A 19513-nucleotide genomic window follows, 5' to 3' on the forward strand; every position below is an offset into this window, starting at 1 on the left:
CCTGATCTTGTCATTCTCTGTCTTATCCTCAAGATCCTCATCAAACTCTTTCTGGGGGTAAAACTCAATTCCATTGACTTCTAGTTCTTTGCGAACCTGGGTGAGAAAACATTTCAAAATGGAGAGCAATGTGAACAAAGAATATTGATCCTAGTGGTGTGCACTTGGGTGCATTACTGGATGTTCCCCAGATAACTTACCCTTTGTTTGAACTCAATCTTTTCCTCCAGTGTCATGGTGTCTGCCTTGGCAATAACAGGGATGATGTTTACTACTTTGCTCAAGTGTTTCATGAATTCCATATCCAGAGGTCGCAAGCTGCAGCCCGGGAAGAAGACTTTTAGAAAATCACCACCACCTTTAATACAGATGAGCATATTTTCCTACTCCTGGCCTCTGCAAAATTAATCCCCTCTGCTTACTCTGTTGCTAGGTTAGAAAGGGGGAAAACTGAACAAAAACCTTCCCCATCTGTGACACTAGATCTTTTCTTGTTAATTTCCTCCATGACCACAGCATAAAATAGTTATTGGACATACACAACAGACTGGGAGAGAGATAAAGAAGAAATGGGGAGACTCTTAAGGGCTGCAACCACAAGGTATCAGAAAAAAATTGGTACAAGGCAAAATGTAAACACACTGATATATGCTATCATATCTGAAAATTACGTGTCAGAAAAAAATTGGTACAAGGCAAAATGTAAGCACACTGATATATGCTATCATATCTGAAAATTACGTGTATTCTATGAGGATAACACAAGTCTCTATTTTGTTAGGAAACTATGGCTAATAGCAAATTCCCAATGAGTGTACACGGACAAAATGAACACTTGCATGATCTTCATACATAACAAGATACATGAGCATTTCTTTTTCCAGCAGCCATGTATACTCATGTACATAATATATCACATGTGAAGGCACCCTAAGAGGATGCTGCCATGGGCGGTTCCCATGAGCGATGATCGTAGACAGAGACATATAAGCAGTGAGGACTAGCAAAATATTATGGAACTTTTCCGGCGCTCCATAGTCATAAACTTCTGGCAAGGCATGAAATGTACTTTTACCACTGCTAACTATACTCTTATTTTGACACAACAGTAAAAATGTGTCCAAGTTCCCATGTGGACATCAGCTGCATCCAGCCTATTAATTCCCTTGGTTTTCTGTGCAGCTTACTGGAGGATTGGCACACTAGACTGTGCATGGATGTCAATTGGCTTCTGGGGGTCACATATGCTGAACTAGCACATCACAGCCCACCCTCCATCATATGAGCATGCATTAGAATGGGTGAGAGATACATACGAGTGACCTGTGGGAGAAATAAAGTAGAGGCAACAATGGACTCTTGTGTCTGGGATTCGTTTCTTCCTTGCAATATTCACCTCCTCCTTCAGGAACTTCTCATATTGCTCATTGATATATTTCTCAATGGGCTCCCAGCTAAGAGGGCCAGGAATAAAGAGAGAAAACAGAGGCTATATGTGCATCTCGTATTCAACCACAGGCCAATCTGTCCCTAGTGTCCTTATTTCATAGGAAAAGAAGACACCAATTTGGGTAATGAGGGAAGAGAGACAGAGATTCTTACAAGACCAAAACCACTTTATTTGCTCCCTGATAGAACTGAATTTCCTGGACCTGACCTGTTTTGAAGAGGGGAGGAATGAAATGTGGAAAAGGTAGGGTAGTGGGGAATTAATTTTAAAAGAGCTTGACATGTAACCTAGGCTTGGATAGTCTGAATTATTATAGTATTATGCAAACAAGTGTATACTACATGTACAATTTGCCCAATCTGTTCTTGTCATATATAGTTCTGTGTTTAATATCAGCCTGTCATATTACAACATACAATCAACGAGTTGTTTACATGTACTTAGTTTGATTTACGCTGCAGCTGACTTCAGGTCAGTGAAAATCAGTTGCTTGATAAGAATACATAAATTTTTAGTTGAAATCACCAAATCTGCACTGAACAGGTAAACAGGTAAACAGGTTACATTAAAATAAAAACAATTAAAATCAATTAACAGTTAAAAACAAAAACTATAAAAACAAAATAAAACCAATTAACAATTAAAACAGTTTAAAATCCCCAGAGGACCAGAACGAACATTTACGGTTTAAAGACCCTGGAAGGCCAATCGAAATAGATAGGTCTTAAGGGCTCTCCTGAAAACCAATAATGAATTCAAATTACAGATTTCTGCTGGGACTGCATTCCACAGCCCAGGAGCAACTACAGAGAAGGCTCGCCTCTGAGTTGCCACCAGACGTGCTGGTGGTAACTGAAGACGGACCTCCTCAGATGACCTTAACATGCAGTGGGGATCATGCAGAAGAAGGCGCTCTCTAAAAAAATAAAACAATTAGATGCTGTTTTAATAGTTTGATGATTTTTAATATTTTAACATTGTTTGAAGTTTGAAATTGTTGCAATGTTTTAACCTTTTTACATGTTGTTTTTATTGTTTTTTGTAATCCGCCCAGAGACTTGTGTTTGGGGTGGACTATAAATGTTAGATAGATAGATAGATAGATAGATAGATAGATAGATAGATAGATAGATAAAGAGGCAGTGCCTGCTTGCCTCAGGGTGGCAAGCTGGGCATCCCACCCCACTCCCATAGGTATCACCTCACCTACCTGTCACTCCCAATGCAGCCCGCTGCATTCCCAGCATGCCAGCAAACCCCCCCTCCCCATTCAGTGGTGTCTGAGCACGTGAGGCTGAAATATTAAAATTCCATCCCTGTGCGCCCGAAAGCCAGTAGGCAGTAGGAAACAGGTGGAAGGGGAGGCAGAGCCTTGTGTGCCACCTCTTCCTCCTCTCACTGCTCCTCTTCCTCCTCCTCCTGCTCACCAGCTTCTGGGCATGCAGGGATGGGTTTTTTAATTTCATTCCCGTGCACTCAGAACTCAGTGAACAGCAGGAGAGGAGAAGAGAGAGGTGGGGTGGACTTGGACGCTGGTGTCTGGGTCAGAGGGCATGGCCAAGATAAGGGGTGTGGCTGTTGGTGGTGAGGCAGTGCCAGCACTTAAGCTGGGATTGCTCTGAGTAAATGGACCAAGTTCATTTCTAACATCTAATGTCCATGTCTTTATCCCTGTTTGCTCTTGTCTTACATTATCCGGGGCTGTTTTGGAGGTTTAGTGCCTTAGACTGTGTGTGTGTGTGTGTGTGTGTGTGTGTGTGTGTAGCAGTTTAGTATTCCCAGACCTGAAAATAGATAACCATATTTGTTGGAATTTGCCACAACATTTATGTTGGCAGGCATACTCCTCCAAAGATAACTATAGCAGTAGTCCCAAACTTTGCACCAAGATAATCCTTCAATGTTCATTTTTCTTTGGAAGGCACCTTTGTGGTCCTCCCGCCCACTCCACCTCTTTTGGCAGCATTGTGACTCCTGTGGATTAGTGACATCATAGATCCTGATTTCAGTAAGGAGAATTGCTACATGGCAAAACCCTTCGTGTCTACATGTGATCAAAAGTGTGATCTTATAGATCATGTTCACCCTCATGTATCTAACATTCCTAAGTGGCATTTGACTGTCATAAAAACATCAACCCTGCAATGCTGAATAAGTGGACTCATAGAGAGGACTCTTTCAATCGTGGAGTTTGTCTCAGACCAAGAAAATTCTAATCCCTGTCTATTCTGAGCCCCACCCCTCACCATATTCTTTTTCAAGTTGTGTCTGTTATCCAGGAGAAAGAGGGGAGAGAGGACTGAGAAGCAGCAAAGAAACCAAACTCTCACCAATTTTCATTGTTGATCTGGTCACCAAATCCAGGAGTGTCAATAACTGTCAATTTCATTTTGACACCTCCTTCTTCAATAACTGTAGGGGAAAAACACTGCTGTTATCGTCCTTTATTCATCCCTTCCTTCCTTCATTTATTCATTCATTCGATTGCTATACTGCCCTTCCAAAAATTGCTCAGGGAGGTTTACACAGAGAAATAATAAAGAAATAAGATGGCTCCCTGTCCCCAAAGGGCTCACAATCTAAAAAGAAACATAAGATAGACATCAGCAACAGTCACTGGAGGTCCTGTGCTGGGGGTGGATAGGGACAGTTACTATCCCCCGCCAAATAAAGAGAATCACCACATTAAAAGATGCCTCTGTCAAGTTAGCAGGGGTATATGTGATTTATGTGATTTTATTATAGCATAGGATATATATGTCTGTAAGTAACAGACTTTTATTTACCCCATATTTACCCCATCTTCTAATTCTTTGAAATGGTATGAAGCCATCTACATCACTGTGGGAAAGGGAGAGACCCCTTTCAGTCTATAGATCCCATTCACTATGGTTTTTGTAGAAATATCTATCTTTGCCTAGAACCTTTTGTATTTTGGGGGGAAGGTAGAAAGGGAGCACTGTGGAGCATGCACCTTTTGCAGTGATCTGCAATAGATGATTAGGTGCACAGGACAAATTCTTATCCACCTGAGGTGTGATTTTCACTTCTTCCCCATTCCTCCAAAAGTGCTTTCCACTTGCGGGAAAATGTTCCTGAGGGCTGCACAACTCTCAGAATCATATTCCTGCAAGCAGGAAAGGCTTTGAAAGGAAGAGAGAGAAGCAAAATTCAGTCCCTGGCCACCCCTCTATGCCCATTTGCTGCACAATACACCATCACCTCAGGAATGCTGGAATCTCCCTGTGGACCTGCAGCCCTTCCTATACTGAATTACTGCTGTGCAGTACATTGGCCACTGTTACATTTTGTTGCAGGTCCCACTTGACTTTATAATATTTGAAAGCCAAGAAGAAAATACACATGGGGTGAGGGGAATGAGAGATGCTGTTTTGGCCTCTTACCATGCCCAATAGCCTTGATTTCCACAGTCTTGGGGATCTTCTCTTCACGGTTCCAGCCCGAAGATTTCCGGCTCACTTGGGATTTGAAAAGTGTGTTCACGAGTGTTGATTTTCCCAGCCCACTTTGGCCTGAAAGAAGAAGTGTACATAATTTGCCAGTCTTTTTGTGTCGGTTTAACTATTTATACTTAACTACTGGAAAGAGAGAAAGCACTGGATTAAGAGTGAGAGCTCATCAGGAAGATAGTCCCTTGCACTTGTCTGGAGCAACAGCAAACAGCTAGGATTATAAGCATGGAGGACAGGTCCATTAGTGGTTATTAGTCTTGATGGCTATAGGCTACCTCCAAGCTCAGAGGCAGGATGTCTCTGAATAAAAATTGCAGGGGAGCAGCTGCAGATGTGGAGGCATGCCTTTGTCTCTTGCCTGTGGGCTTCCCAGAGGCATCTGGTGGGCTACTTTGGGAAACAGGATGGTGGACTAGATAGTAGGGATGTGCCTGAATCGTTTTGGCGCCTCATTAGAGAGGCACTGAAATGATTCAGGTGGCTGCATCCAAAATGTTCTGGCACAGGGCAAGCTTTAAAAATCAGTCACGCAGGAGGTCCTTACCTGCTCTTTTGCTGCCCCACCACTGTTCCAGGCATGGTGCTGTCCTTCCCAAAAGACCACACATGGCTGCATCGCAGCAGCACACACATGGCTGCCATACATGCAGGCGGTCATGTGTGCACCACAGGGCTGTTCTTATGTTTTTATATTCTAATGTCCCAGATAAATGCAGGTAGGTTTTCCCCTGGGATGCTGTTGTGGTGAATGTAGCAAGGCAGGTATGGTGTCAGGTGACTGGACCTGTAGAGACCAGCATGAGCAGTAGCCTTGTGCACAACTCTGTCTCAGCCAACAAACTTGGCACATCTCATTTCACTTTTGCCCCTCTTGTTCATAAATTTTGTGTATTTTGTAGATACATCTGCTTCTTTCCAGAATTGCATGCTGCATGCCTGGGACAGACAGACAGACAGACAGACAGACAGACCTAAGCCCACCCCAATACATTTGATGTTACATGCTGAAAAAATGGGAGGACTTAGATGGATTGTGAAGGGGCTGGTTTCTAGGATTATGAATCACAAAGTAGCCCTGTTTTTAGCTTCTGCCAGCTGATGCATTTAGCAGGGTGTCTAAGTGAAATCTCATCCCCCTACATCAGTGATCTTCATTATTTTTCTAGTAGGGGCAATTCTGGCCACACACACAAAAAGTTCAGTGTGAGAGCCATTCCTCACTCTGGTGACCTCCACACAGTACTGCACTTTTCTCAGTGCTGAGAGGGCCCTTTAAGAGAAACGGAGCATCTCTTAAGAGCTCTAGAACAGGCATCCCCAAACTGCGGCCCTCCAGATGTTGCTGAACTACAACTTCCAGCATACCCAGCCACAAAAAATTGTGTCTAGGGATGCTGGGAGTTGTAGTTCAGCAACATCTGGAGGGCCGCAGTTTGGGGGTGCCTGCTCTAGAAGGAAAGCACTGGGAAAGGCTACACTTCCCAGCACACTGTGCATGCCTTCCAAGGTGGTGCAGGGGTTCAAAGGGGCTCCATTTCCCTTAAAGGAGCTCCCCAGTGTTGGGCAAAGTGCAGCCCTGGACAGCAGGAATGGTCATCTCTGCATGATGCCAGGGGAACTCTACAGAATATTCACCTTTGGATGCAACTTTTCACAGATCAAATAAACAATCAGCCAGGGACCTGCACTAAGGGTTGATGGGGGCTGGCACTGGCCCCCGGCCTTACATGAAGATCACTATTCTACATAGTGTGAAGTGTAACAACACAGGCACAGGTTGACTACAGTGAGAATAGACCTTTTGGGTCACAAATAATTGGAATACAAATGTTGACATTAGTCTGGTTTCAGTCTTGGGCTCCTAGCATCCTGACTCCTTACCTCATGTGAGTCTGCAAATAGTGGCCAACATCCAGACTAACAAGTGCTGGTGCTGCTGATATTGCTGTGGGGGAGGGGTAATTTTGGTCAATCTCCCCTTTCCTCTGAAGTCCACCGTGCCTCCCAAAAATATGCCCCTGAAGACTGTGCAATCTTCAGGGACATATTGTTGCAGGGCACAGTGGGCTTCAGAAGGAAGGAGAGATTGACTAAAATCACCCGCCCCCATAGGACCAGTACAGTGTTAGCAGCAGCACTTTGTTAATCTGGATGTTGGCCTTTATTAATAGTGTCGAACTCTGGCTTCACATCAAAGCTGTCCATCACAAATCTGTTGGCTCCAGCTCTTCCTACCTACAACCATGATGTTGAAGTCAAATCCAGTTTTCATGGTCTTCTTGCGCATTTGTTCTATGATGGTATCGATCCCAATGTAGCCCAGCAGGTTAGAATTAATACCAACAGGTTTCATCGGTACTGCTGGCTTCTGCCGGGGCTCTGGCACGAGCTCAGACATGGTTGTTTCAGGCTTGGTATCTGCTGGCCCTGCAAGAACAGAAGAAAAACAAATAGTTTATGACCCTGAACAGGGGTGTAGCTATAATGGAGCCAATGGATTCAAAGAACCCAAGTCCCCCAGCTCATGAGGAGGCCCCAGCTCCAACCCTTCCTATTTTCCTCATTATCTCTCTCACTCCAAGGGGCCACCAGGGAGAAGGATGAACATGGGCCCCCTCTCCCCAGCTACGCCCCTGACCTGCAGACAACTAAAGTACTGTTTTGAGGGCTGAGATCTGGAGTCACTTGACTTCTACTTCTGTTTACATGTCAGGAGAGAGAAAGGCCAAATTCAGACATAACACAACACCAGAGATGGGTGACCCTCCATTTTCAATTGTAAACTGTAAACCACACTGCAGATGTTCGTCCAACTGCAGTTGAGCAACCTCCGGTTCGAGGAGATGGGAGCCGCTCCCTGCTGCTCTGAGGATAATCCCAGAAAGCTCCATGGCCAGACCGTGGGCAAAGCATCATCACATTAGCAGAACAGCTGTGATTGGCCACGATCTCTAAGGGGGCATGCTGAGCACGATCGTGCATTTTCAGAGCTCTCCACCCACCCTTGGCAGAGAAAATGCATTTAAATCCCTTTAAATGCTATGTCATGTGAGTCCTTCTTCGGACAGTGAGGGCACTGTCACCCCTCAAAGAGCTCTGCACTCAAATAGTCCCATACAAACACAATTTCGGGTGGGGGAGGGTGTCCAGGAGGGCACTATTTTCCTCTTACTCAGGAAAGAGAAGGGAACATGAAGACTTCATAGGAGGCAATAAGTATATAAAGGAGAGCAAAGGATGCTGGGTGGGGGAGGTCTGTCCTGCATTTATGGGGATCAAGGGGAATAACTGAGAATCCACTCCCCACCACAAGACCACCATTCAAGAAGGTGCCCTGCTCGGGGAGGCTGCAAACTTGGGGACCTGACATATCCTGGCTAGTTCCATTCCCCCAGCTTCAGATTCTCCAAGATCAACCCTGAGACCCCAGGATAAGAAGTGGCAGTGAGGCCCAGAGGAGGAGGTACAGTGCTCATCTGTCAATAAAAGGTCTCCTTTCCCTGAGCCCTACTCAGCAGCAGCAGGAGGAGGCCAGAACCAACATATCATGTGGATAGGAACATAGGAAGCTGCCTTGTACCAAGCCAGACCATTGGTCCATCGAGCTCAGTACTGTCCACACTGACTGGCAGCAGCTCTCCAAGTTTTCAGGCAGAAGTCTCTTCCAGTCCTACCTGGAGATGCCAGGGAGTGAATCTGAGACCTTCTGCAAGCAAGGAGATGCTGTGCCACTGAGCTATAGCCCCATCCTCTAAGGCAGGCCTGCTCAACTTCGGCCCTCCTGCAGATGTTGGCCTACAACTCCCATAATCCTTGGCTATTGGCTACTGTGGCTGGGGATTATGGGAGGTATAGTCCAAAAACATCTGGGGGGCCTAAGTTGAGCAGGCCTGCTCTAAGGGGTATACATTAAAGTGTTCATATGTCTTCTGACCAAATGCAAACCAAGGCAGATCCTGCTTAGCAAAGGGAACAACTGATGCTTACTATCACAAGACCCACTCTCTTCCCACTGAACAGGGTTCTGATGATGCTTCAGGAAGACAGGGGCAGCAGGGCCAGTTATAGAATAGTCCAGTTGTTACTTGCTAGTTGCTGATACAAAACCCAATCTCAACTGGCTCTTAATCCCAAGTGCGTCCTTAGCTGGACAGCTCCCCTGTTCTTTTTAAATGTTGCTCCCTGACCTGCTGGACAGCTCCATGTTTTTGCCGGCAAGGAAGGAACCTGAGCCACCCAGCAGTGGTAGCAGGAACAGGACAGCAACTGAGCCCCAAGTTAAGTGAAAGCACACACCTACAGGGCCTGTTTTCTAATGTGGAACTATGAGGTGCAAATGCGGTCCATAATGATCTGTCCAAATAATTACAAGAGAAATATGAATGGGATACCATCACATCTCTCTATATGTATTGATACACTACATTTTATCTGGAGCCATTGCACGCCTCATGTGGCAGATAACATAACATCTTACAAATACTAAAATGCAGTTCTTGTATTAGCTTATGCCTGGTCACAAAATGGCGACTGACATTAAAAGGGCTTAATAGTTTTGATTGGCATCCAAAAATCAAATCCTAGCAATTCTAATGGAAAAGTTGAAATATCTGTGCACTCCTGTTTGCATGGCTAAATAATACAAGAGATGAGACATTTCCTCAGCAATGGCAACTGACTGATGTGAATCATGGGAGAGAACACTTACTGTTCATGTATCCAGTACCTCTTGCCCGCCAAATTTATTTTTATTTATTATTACACACATTTGTATATTGCCCAAAATGCAAGTCTCTATCAAAAGATAGAGATACATTTAGTTAGAATTACCCAGGGCAAAAATCCTTTTAAAAAAACCTAATGACAATCAGCATCTCTTCACTCTATAGCAAATCAAATGCTCTGGGGGCCGTTCAACACTAGGACACTAGGCTCGGAATAAGGCCACTTCATAGATCCAGTTCTAATAGCTGTATTCAAATGCTTCAAACATGTCACATTTCTACTCTGCTGCCTTTCTTTGTCTATTCAGTGCCAGACTCATGTGACCAATGCTGTGAAGAAGTTCTTTGGAAAAACCCCAACACAATGTAATTTAAGTTAAGGGGAAACCCTGATTCAAATCTCACCTCAGGAGCGAACTCGCAAAGTGGCCTTGAGCAAGCCATTCCCCTGCAGACTCAGCCCCCACTGCTTCCACCTGCAATAATACTGCCTAACCTTACAGAATTTTTGTATGATTCTATTTGATTCATTTATATCCCACCTTTCTTCAATGGAATTCACAATGGTGTACATGGAGTTCACACGTGTCTCACTGACCAGACCTAGACCAGCTTAGCTTCAGCAAGGCTACTGCATCACATGCCTTCAAACAAACCATGTCTTAACAATGTCTGTGAACTATTTGGAGCACTCAAAAGAGCTATATCAAGGCTTATTATAGGGCTATTACCAGTGCTTACCAGACCTCTACTAACTGAGCAAAGAGGCACCTTTTATAGTGGTGATTCGCTTATATTTAGCAGGGGGGAGCAACTGTCCCTCTCCAACCCCAACACAGCATCCCTCCAGTGGTTGTTGCTGGTGTCCACCTTATTTAATTTATTTATTTATTTATTTATTTATTTATTTAATTTCTATACCGCCCTTCCAAAAATGGCTCAGGGCGGTTTTACACAGAGAAATAATAAATAAATAAGATGTTTCCTTTTAGATTGTGAGCCCTTTGGGGACAGGGAACCATCTTATTTATGTTTTATTTTTCTGTGTTAACTGCTTTGAGCACTTTTGTTGAAAATCAGTATATACATATTCATATTGTTGTTGTTGTTGTTATTCACCGCTCATGTCATTGCAATGAATCCTTGGCATACATGGAATTTGACTTGTGATCTCCAGCTTTTTCATGATTTGGGGCAGCAATTCAGGGTGCTTCTGGTAGACATATGGAGGTTGTTCACACAAGCAGCCCTATCCAGGCTTGGGCAGGGCTGCTTGTGTGAAGCGCTGGGATAGAGGCTGATTCCGGGTAGCCAAGGATTTTTACCCAGGAAAAAAGACATGAGCATGCCCTTTTACCCAGGTCTGGGGTCGTGTGTGTGCAGAAGTGCTCTTCCCCCTGGACTTTGGGGCCGAAGTCCAGGGCCTCCACACCCCTTGGGGGTCCCCAAATCCGCTTTAGCTGTCCTAGGTGGTGTGGTCACCATGCTGCACCACCAGCTCGCACTGCGCCGGGTGGCCAGGTGTGATTGTGACCTGTGCCGATTGCTTTAGAGACAGAGGGAGGAGTGGGGAAAAGAAATATGTGGGAGGGGAATCTGTTAACTTGAAAGGTTTCTGCTAATGCAGATTTGCATAGATACACCTGTTTTATAGTCTTGTATTCTTGTGAATTCAGCTGCTGTTTGCGCCCTCAAGAACTCACATGTTAAAAATAGTGCATGAGTCACCGTGTGTGTGTGTGTGTGTGTGTAGGGGGATGATGCTTAACTGGAGGCGGGGAGAGGGACCTCTAAAGGCCTTTAGGTCCACGCTCCAAAATTACCTAGGTGCACCTCTGTGTGTGTGTTCAGCTGGCAGACACAGAGCCAGGCGCCTAGAGGGCCCGGCTTGAGGGAAAATCCTTCAATGCACCGTACTCCTCGTATGGTGCATTTAGGAATATCTGAAGGCCAGGCTGCATTTTCTCGGCCTCCAGAATTCCACGCTGCTCATGTGGGCACCTGAGCTGCACATGGATCGAGATCATCTGTGGGGAAGCTAAGCTCAATCTTGCCTCCCCCACCCCACGCCCTCCCTGCCTACTGAAAATGGCCATGAGAACTTCTTTATGGTGTCATTTGACCTTAATTTACCTTTGACAGTGGCAGGAAGATGCACCAAAGATAAATCCTTTCTTCCCAAAATTAACCCCATTTCCATTAAGACTGCAGCAGTACATACCGAGCTCTGTGGGCACTGTGTAGCTCTGCTGTAGTGACTCCAAGTTCTCTCTCTCTCCTATCTTGGCAGACTTAGAATTAAGAACATGAGAGCTCAGCTGTCCTTAGAAATGGCCCTCTCCTCAGTGGGAAGTCTGACTTTAACATTTTACAACCAGTCTGTGATTTTCCTACTACAGACAGAACATCTCTTGAGGCTTCTGTTGCCTTTTTTGAGCTTCCCTGAAGCTGTTGCTGGCCAAAAAGCTCCAGTGATCTTACTAAACACAAGTAACTCATACTGCCGCCTCTCTTACAACTTTATTCACACTTGCTTCTTTTCTTTTTTCAACCATTACCTGCTGTATACTCAATACGCAACCCTAGAAACTACAGGAGTGCCTGATAGTAATATATCATAGGCAGATATATTACACTTAAAAATATGCTTTATCTTGTGAACCAACTCTGGCAGCTGCACAAATAACTTTTTAAAGTGGTACCTCTCTTATGTTTAGGAGGAGGAGGCCAACTGTCTCTGTTAATCCCAGCATAGTGTCCCTTCCAGTAGCTGTTGTAGGTATCTCCCCTACTCATCTTTCTTTTAAGATTTTGAGTTCTTCTGGGACAGAGAACCATCTTCTCATTGCTTTTGCTATATGAAAGCAAGCTGCCTGGATAACTTTTTGTTTTGTGTTGTTAAAAAGCAGTCTATTCTTGTTGTTATTGTTGTGGGGGGGGAAATAATTATACTTTTTTATCATCATCAAAAAAAGTATTGTGGATTTTTAAAAAACCCATCTTGGTGCCACCCAAAAGCAAAGCAAAGCAAAGCAAAAAGCCATGATCAGAACTATTTTAAACAAGCCCACTTACTACTCTTACTATACTTCTGGTCCAGATTTGTCCCAGAATTGCTTCTTTCAACATGCCAGTGCCTCACAGCTCACGCAGCTCTTTGTTCTCAGGTAGTGGTATGTGGGTGACCACATAGCCCTCTACATCTGAAGTGTCCTTGTTTTGAATGGCCACCAAGAATTCCAGGCTATTTGATTTCTGCCAGAATGTTGTGTCTGTCTCCGGAAAGGTGTGCCCCTGCAGTGAATTCCTCCTCTCCTTATTCACACTGAATCTATATGCCCTGGTAGGTACAACATGGTGATGCGCTTCACACAGTTGGTGTGAAGTGACGTTCGGGTAGTGCAGGGAGAGCAGGCTTACCCCGTTCTCCCTGCACACAGGCATGGAGCTGTCCCTGGGCAGCCAGATCGGCCACCAACACAAGTGCCGGCGGGGATCGGGGCCCAGCTGGCCCCTAGAAGTTCCAGGATGCCCTGCGCAAGTGTGCAGGGCAATCTGGAGAGACCCCCGGGGCCGGGAGGCTTGTTTCAGTTTCCCAGTGGGGGTCTCCTCATGTGGTGCTGTGGCGCAGAGTTGTGCCGCGGCAGCACACAATAAACAATATGGGGTTAGTGGAGCGCTTGCATTTAAGGGGAGGGGTAGTTTTTGAGGTTTGCTACCTGGAGCTGCGCGGCTTCCATGGCAGCAGACGGGACGACTAGAGGAAATCGAGCTAGGCTTCCTTAGCCCGATTTCCCCTGGTCATGAGAATAGCTTCGGTGGGTATATGGGCCAACTAATTTGACCCTCTGAGATATGCTTACTAGTGAGGGGTCTGGAAACCAAGCCCTATGAGAAACAATTGAAGGAGCTGGGTTAGTTTAGCCTGAAGAAGAGAAGAATAGGGGGGGGGGGATATGATAGCCGTCTTCAAATATCTGAAGGGCTGTCACACAGAAGAAAGAGCAGACTTGTTCTCTGTTGTTCCTAAGGGCAGTATTAGAACCAATGGATTGAAATTACAAGGGAGCATTGTTAGGCTAGACTTCTGTTCTATTCAAAGCAGACCTACTGAAATTAAAAGCACAAGATAGGCATTTTCAATGGGACTACTTTGAGTAATTTTCCTCATCATGTCAGCCTATGATTCTTTACTTGTCAACTTTGAGGAAGTTCTCACAACTATGGCGCTCAAACACATACCATTTTCTTTTCTACCCCTTCATTTTGTCTACATGAATTGAAACTTCCACCATGGGTTCAAATTCTGGTTTGTCTTGGCATCACGCCTCTTCAAAAAATGAGTTGAATGATGCTATACCAAACCAGAGAGCCCACCTAACATATTCTATGGTGGGAGAGTCACATGACCATTTCACTACAGGAATCTAGGTCAGAAGGAGATGCAGCTCAGAACAAACAGCATGGTTAATTATAGAGCCACCCCCATATTTGACATCACAGCTCCAAAACTGTGAGATATTAAGTTCCTATAACCCTTGAGCACATAGCAGAATACCTATTTGCCATCTGGGTTGAGGGTTTTTGTCAACCTGGATTTAAATACATAGCCCTAGACCCAAGAATTATTTTGTTTGTTTTAGGTATTTATACCTTGCCTCTCTATGATAAAACATACTCAAGAAGTCTTAAAATTCAAATACAATGACTTCAGAAGTAACAACATTAGTATGAATTGCCACTGAATTGGCCCAAGATTGCAGTTAATAGTCCTTCTGTGGTAGCTATCCTCCATGTTTCCAGATGTGCAAGAACTCTTATATACATATGAAAATTAAGGGCCTCCATATGAAGCACAAGACCTCTTGCACTCTCATACACAAACCTCCAAGAATTCAGACTTGCTCAGTGTATCACTAGCATTGGAGCCACTAACTTGGAAAGGCAGTGCAGCAGCAGTTTCTAGCATGGCCCATGGGTCTGAAGAAAAAGCATATATGGAACTTGGAAGAATGTGCTGGAAGAAAAGTATTTTCTCTGCTCCATTGCGGTGTCCCCAACCAGATGTGATTTGCTGTGCAAAAGAGTGTTAAAATATAAGAACATAAGAACGTCTCTGCTGGATCAGGCTCAAGGCTCATCTAGTCCAGCATCCTGCTTTACACAGTGGTCCACCAGATGCCTCCAAGAAGCCCACAGGCAGTGGGTGAGGGCTTGCCCTCTCTCCTTCTGTTGCTCTCCAGCAACTGCTATTGAGAGGTATCTTACCTGTGTGAGTGGACGTGGCCTATCGCTACTAGACCAATAGCCATTGACAGACCTGTCCTCCAAGACTTTGTCTAAGCCCCTTTTAAAGCCATTCAAGCTAGTGGCCACCACCACTAGCAGAGAATTCCATAAGTTAATTATGCTCTGTGTGGAAAAAGTACTTCCTTTTGTTGGTCATAAATTTCCCAGCCTTCAGTTTCATGGGATGAGCTTTGGTTCTAGTGTTGTAAGACAGGGACAATTTCTCTCTGTCCACTATCTAGCCATGTATGTGGCCGCTGCACCTAGAACAGGGTTAGGGACCCTTTGGCACTCCAGCTGCTGTTGAACACCATCTCCCATCAGCTCCGGCCACAATAAATCTATACTTTACAGATCTGTAGTTCAACAACAGCAGGAGTGCCAACGGTTGCCTATGCCTGTCCTAGAGCAAGAGCACAGAGCATGGATGAGTCAGAGTGGGCTTCTTTCTGTCTCAGTTTGTCTAGATAAATTACCGGGTGCAGAAGAAAGCTGGAGTTTTCTCCCCTCTCCTATCCCGCATTCTCCATACAAGAGTTCTGAGCAAAACCTGAGAAGGTTCTGGGGTGAAGATTCCAAACCAATAATTTGGCAACATGGGCCAAGGCATTTTATAAGGTTCATATCTGCCTTGCTTGAATTCCAGTTCTAAAATACAGGAGGTCTGGCCCTACCATTAGGCAGGTGAAGCAGCTTGCCTCAAGCAACAGATGTTTATAGAGGTAACTATAAAGGGCAGCAGTGTCATTTATGTAACTCACTGTTATATTTTTGCCATCATTAGGCATCATTTGGATTTCCTGTCTTAAGCACCAAACTACCTTGGACCACCTGAAATACGGTTATTTTCCTTTGTAACACATGGCGCAACCTGTAGATGAGAATGACTCTCTGAGGTGCTTCACACAATTGGTGTGATGTGCCAGGAGGGGTTAGCCCGCTCTCCCTGCATACAAGCAGTCGCTTGTTGTTCGGTGGCCGAATCGGTTGCCCAGACGAGCAGCTGCTCCAGCCAGGCACTCCCACGCCCAGCTGCAGCTCCGGTAGGAGCTCTGGGGGTCAGAGGAAGGGGAGCGCTGCCATGCGGCCCTCGGCCCCCCAAACCCCAGGAAGGCACCGTGCCTTCCTGGGGTCCCACTCCCCCCATCCCAGTGTGACAGCCATGGCTGCAAGATGCCACAACTGATACACGATCAAATAAACAAGGCTAATGTAGCGATCATTAATCTCATTTAGGGTGGGGGTAGTTAGGCGGGCTAGCCTCCAGAGAACCACCAGGCTCGCCCTCGAGCCCGGTGGTTCTCACGATTGCTCGAAACCGGGCTAAGGGAGCCCAGCTCGGTTTTGAGCAATCGTGTGAATAGCTTCTCTAAGTGCTATATCAGTTGATAAGAATATTTAGGTGATTGTGAGATTTTTATTAGCTCTACCTTGCTGTAACATCATTTCAACACATCTAATTGTATGTTGTATGTATTTGCTCAGCCTGCTGAAAGTAATGAACAAATGGGAACTGATTTTGGTTGCTTCGGCCCTAGATCCAGATGAGAATCAGTACATAAGAACATAAGAACAGCCCTGCTGGATCAGGCCCAAGGCCCATCTAGTCCAATATCCTGTTTCACACAGTGGCCCACCTGATACCTGGTGAGAAGCCCAGAGGCAGGAGCTGTTAAATAAGTAACCTATTTATTCAAGCATTTATGTATTTGTTCTCATATATGGATAGCTTTTTCTCCTCCCCTTGCCTGCCTGTTCTTTGTCTGAGTAGCACTATTGACTGTGAAGCGGGAGAAGTGAGGGAGATGGAAATGCCAGAATATGTAGAAGCCAGCTTTTGGTAACAAAATAACAATTAGCTCCCATCCAACAGTTTTACGGTATGCTGCCTGTCATAAAATAGGAATGGGATCAGACCCCACTTCCACTGAAGCTTGTGAAATGCCCACACAAAGGATCTCAAGATAAACACATTGAACATACATCCCTGGCAGCCAAAATAGTTTCCATGTGTCTTTCCAATTTTTAGTCTTTTAAAAATTGTCCTAAGGAATAATTATCACAACCTACAGCTGTTGCTTCTAAAGCTGGAGAGAAACGACCTTTGTTGCTACATACACACTTGCATACAATACAAAATGAATATAAGCTTTGGGGACCATCTTCTCTCAAGTAGGTCACAGCCTCATTGGGTGGCCTCAGGTTCATTTCATTTAATTCGGCACATCAGGGAAATGGAGGCAAAACAGACAAGCTCAGGGTTTAATTTAAGCCAAAACTGACCAGGCACAAGTCCTCAAATCTGTTTTGAATACCAGACCTCAACCCTGAAACATGTGAAAACATAAAGGAATGCTCCTGAGCATGTGCAGTGCCCTTTCTTCAGTGAATAAGCACAGCCAGCCCTCACATATTTGGGCTTAGGGGTCAAAATACATGTTGTTTATGAGCCCCCACCACCACCACCCAAACACTGTAGGGATGTCCTTAAGCAGATGCAGAGAGCAGAATCAGTCAAAGGCAGAGCCCTCTTCCTTCCTTCCTTCCTTCCTTCCTTCCTTCCTTCCTTCCTTCCTTCCTTCTGGAAAATAAGAAGCTGCCTTATACAGAATCAGACCTTGGTCCTTCTCAGTATTGTCTGCACTGACCAGCAGTGGCTCTCCAAGGTTTCATGCAGGAGTCTTTCCCAGCCCTACCTGGAGATTCCACATATTGAACCTGGGACCTTCTGCATGCAAAGTAGGTGCTCTACCATTGAGCTCTTCCTTCCTTCCTTCCAAAAAGAAACTAACCTCTGTCTAGAATTGTCCCAGCTCTCTGGAGCTGCTGCAGACCACCTCAAATTTAAAACGGCCTATACAGAAGAAATGAGAGAGGAGAGATCTGTTCAGACATCTTGCTTCTTTTCTCAACAACAACGGGAATATACTCCCCCATGGCATATTTTGCACTCAAGCTTTTCCAAGAGGTGGGGTGCATTTTCTCTGACCACGGAAGACTGTGCGGTTGAAAAGCCTCTGTATATACACACACTGCATCTATGAGATGCCAGCCTAGTCCCTAGGTCTGACAGCTCCCAGCATTAACACATTTCCCTAGCATGGGAGTTCATTTATTCTGGCCTCCTCCCACTCTCCCCTGCCCCCTTCTTAATGTATAGCCCTTCAATACCTGCTATCCAGCCTCCACACCATCATAGCCCTTCATCTTCCCCCTCCCCTCCCCCTCCCCCTCCCCCTCCCCCTCCCCCCATTGCCTCAAGCCCCCAGTTGCTTCCCATTCCTCACAAGTTCTAACCCTTTGGCTAACACACCTTGCTTGCATACAGCCGGACTCCAGGCCAGGGCCCATAGCCAATGCCCTCTTGACTGTGCTGGGGAGGATTCCCCCGCACCAGGGGTGTAGTGGAGAGGGGAGTCGCACAGGGCCAGAGTGCCAGTACTTCTCGGCTTCTCTGGCTGTTGGGGTAGGCATGGCCATGGGGGTGGTGGTGGCTGTCATGGAGAGCGCCTGCCCTCCTGAATTTGCAAGGACATCTCTGCCCACCCCCATTCCACACCCCCACCCACTCCAGTGCCTGAGGAGGCTTCTAATGCAACCCATTCAAGCCACCCAAAGGAAGCAGCCGCCTTGGCGGGGGGTGGGTGGGCGGCAGCAGCGAGCAAGCCAGTTCCAGGGCAGCAGCTCCTGGCCCTGATGGCCAGCTGGGATGCATTCCCTCCTTCACAAAAGCCTCAGTGTCTGAGGCACAGCAGCAGCACAGCTACGCCAGCCTCAGCCTGCTTCCTCCTTGACACCAGATGGAAAAGATGAGCAGGAAATGCCTCTTTCCCTGCCTGCAAGATTTCCCCGCATGTCTTGCATGAAGAGGGGCCAGTCTCTCTCTCTTTCTCTCCATTCCAACTGCCCATGCGAATGCATGTGTTGCTGAGCCAGGGCGAGTGCCGCTGTGCACTGCCTGAGCATCCCTCTTGCATCTCTGAGCCCAGCCAAAGCCAGAAGAGTGCGCAAGCATCCGTATGGACCACCTACCTTTGAACATGAATCTTCCTTTGTTTCTGGATACGGTCCTTCGGGGTGGGGTTTCTCCTTACTTCCCTGTGCCCAAAAGGCTGCCTCTGAATTCTGATATTCTCTCTGCCCTTCCCTCTCCCTCTCCCTCTCTCTCTCTGCCTTTCCTCCCTCCCTCCCCCCTCTCTTTCTCGCTCTCCTTTTTCTTCTCCAATGGATATTTCAGATAAGCGGGGATGGTACTGCTGCTAGTGCCGCCGCCGCCGCCGCTACCATGGTCACGTGACCTGAATATTAAGCATCCCTGCAAACTCTCCCCCACACTCTGCCTCCCTCTGCCCCCAGGATCCAGGGCTGTATCATCCAAGCATCTGGGAGACCTTAGCTGGATTGGTGGTCATGAAAATGTGTGCCAGCTCCTGAAGGGAGATGCTGTGATAAATGGAGCCAGATGGAGCCAGAAGATGCCCCCTCCCTCCCCACCACGTATACAGGCTCTTTTTCCTTCCTTGCCTCTCCACCCGCCTCTCCACCCTGTTCCCAGGCAGCTTTTGTATGCTGCTGTT

The 19513-nt window shown here is 46.0% G+C and overlaps 1 protein-coding gene across 4 annotated transcripts in view; it reads right to left on the minus strand.

Annotated features, from left to right (window-relative positions):
* SEPTIN3 (septin 3) overlaps positions 1-19376 on the minus strand; it is a 34830-nt gene extending 15454 nt beyond the window's left edge. The window contains exons 1-7 of one of the 4 annotated variants that reach the window (XM_053255514.1): positions 18969-19373; positions 7159-7350; positions 4855-4983; positions 3781-3862; positions 1317-1454; positions 201-318; positions 1-96 (exon numbers count right to left, since the gene is read on the minus strand). In XM_053255514.1, coding sequence (XP_053111489.1) covers positions 1-96; positions 201-318; positions 1317-1454; positions 3781-3862; positions 4855-4983; positions 7159-7350; positions 18969-18978 — 765 coding nt within the window. In that variant the 5' untranslated portion in view covers positions 18979-19373. Of the gene's footprint in view, positions 97-200; positions 319-1316; positions 1455-3780; positions 3863-4854; positions 4984-7158; positions 7351-18968 lie in introns of all 4 variants that reach the window. The other 3 variants (XM_053255513.1, XM_053255517.1, XM_053255516.1) reach the window with 3 other exon arrangements.
* Positions 19377-19513: the final 137 nt, after the last annotated feature.

This window comes from Hemicordylus capensis, chromosome 5, assembly GCF_027244095.1.
Source record: "Hemicordylus capensis ecotype Gifberg chromosome 5, rHemCap1.1.pri, whole genome shotgun sequence".
Classification (NCBI taxonomy): Eukaryota; Metazoa; Chordata; class Lepidosauria; order Squamata; family Cordylidae; genus Hemicordylus; species Hemicordylus capensis.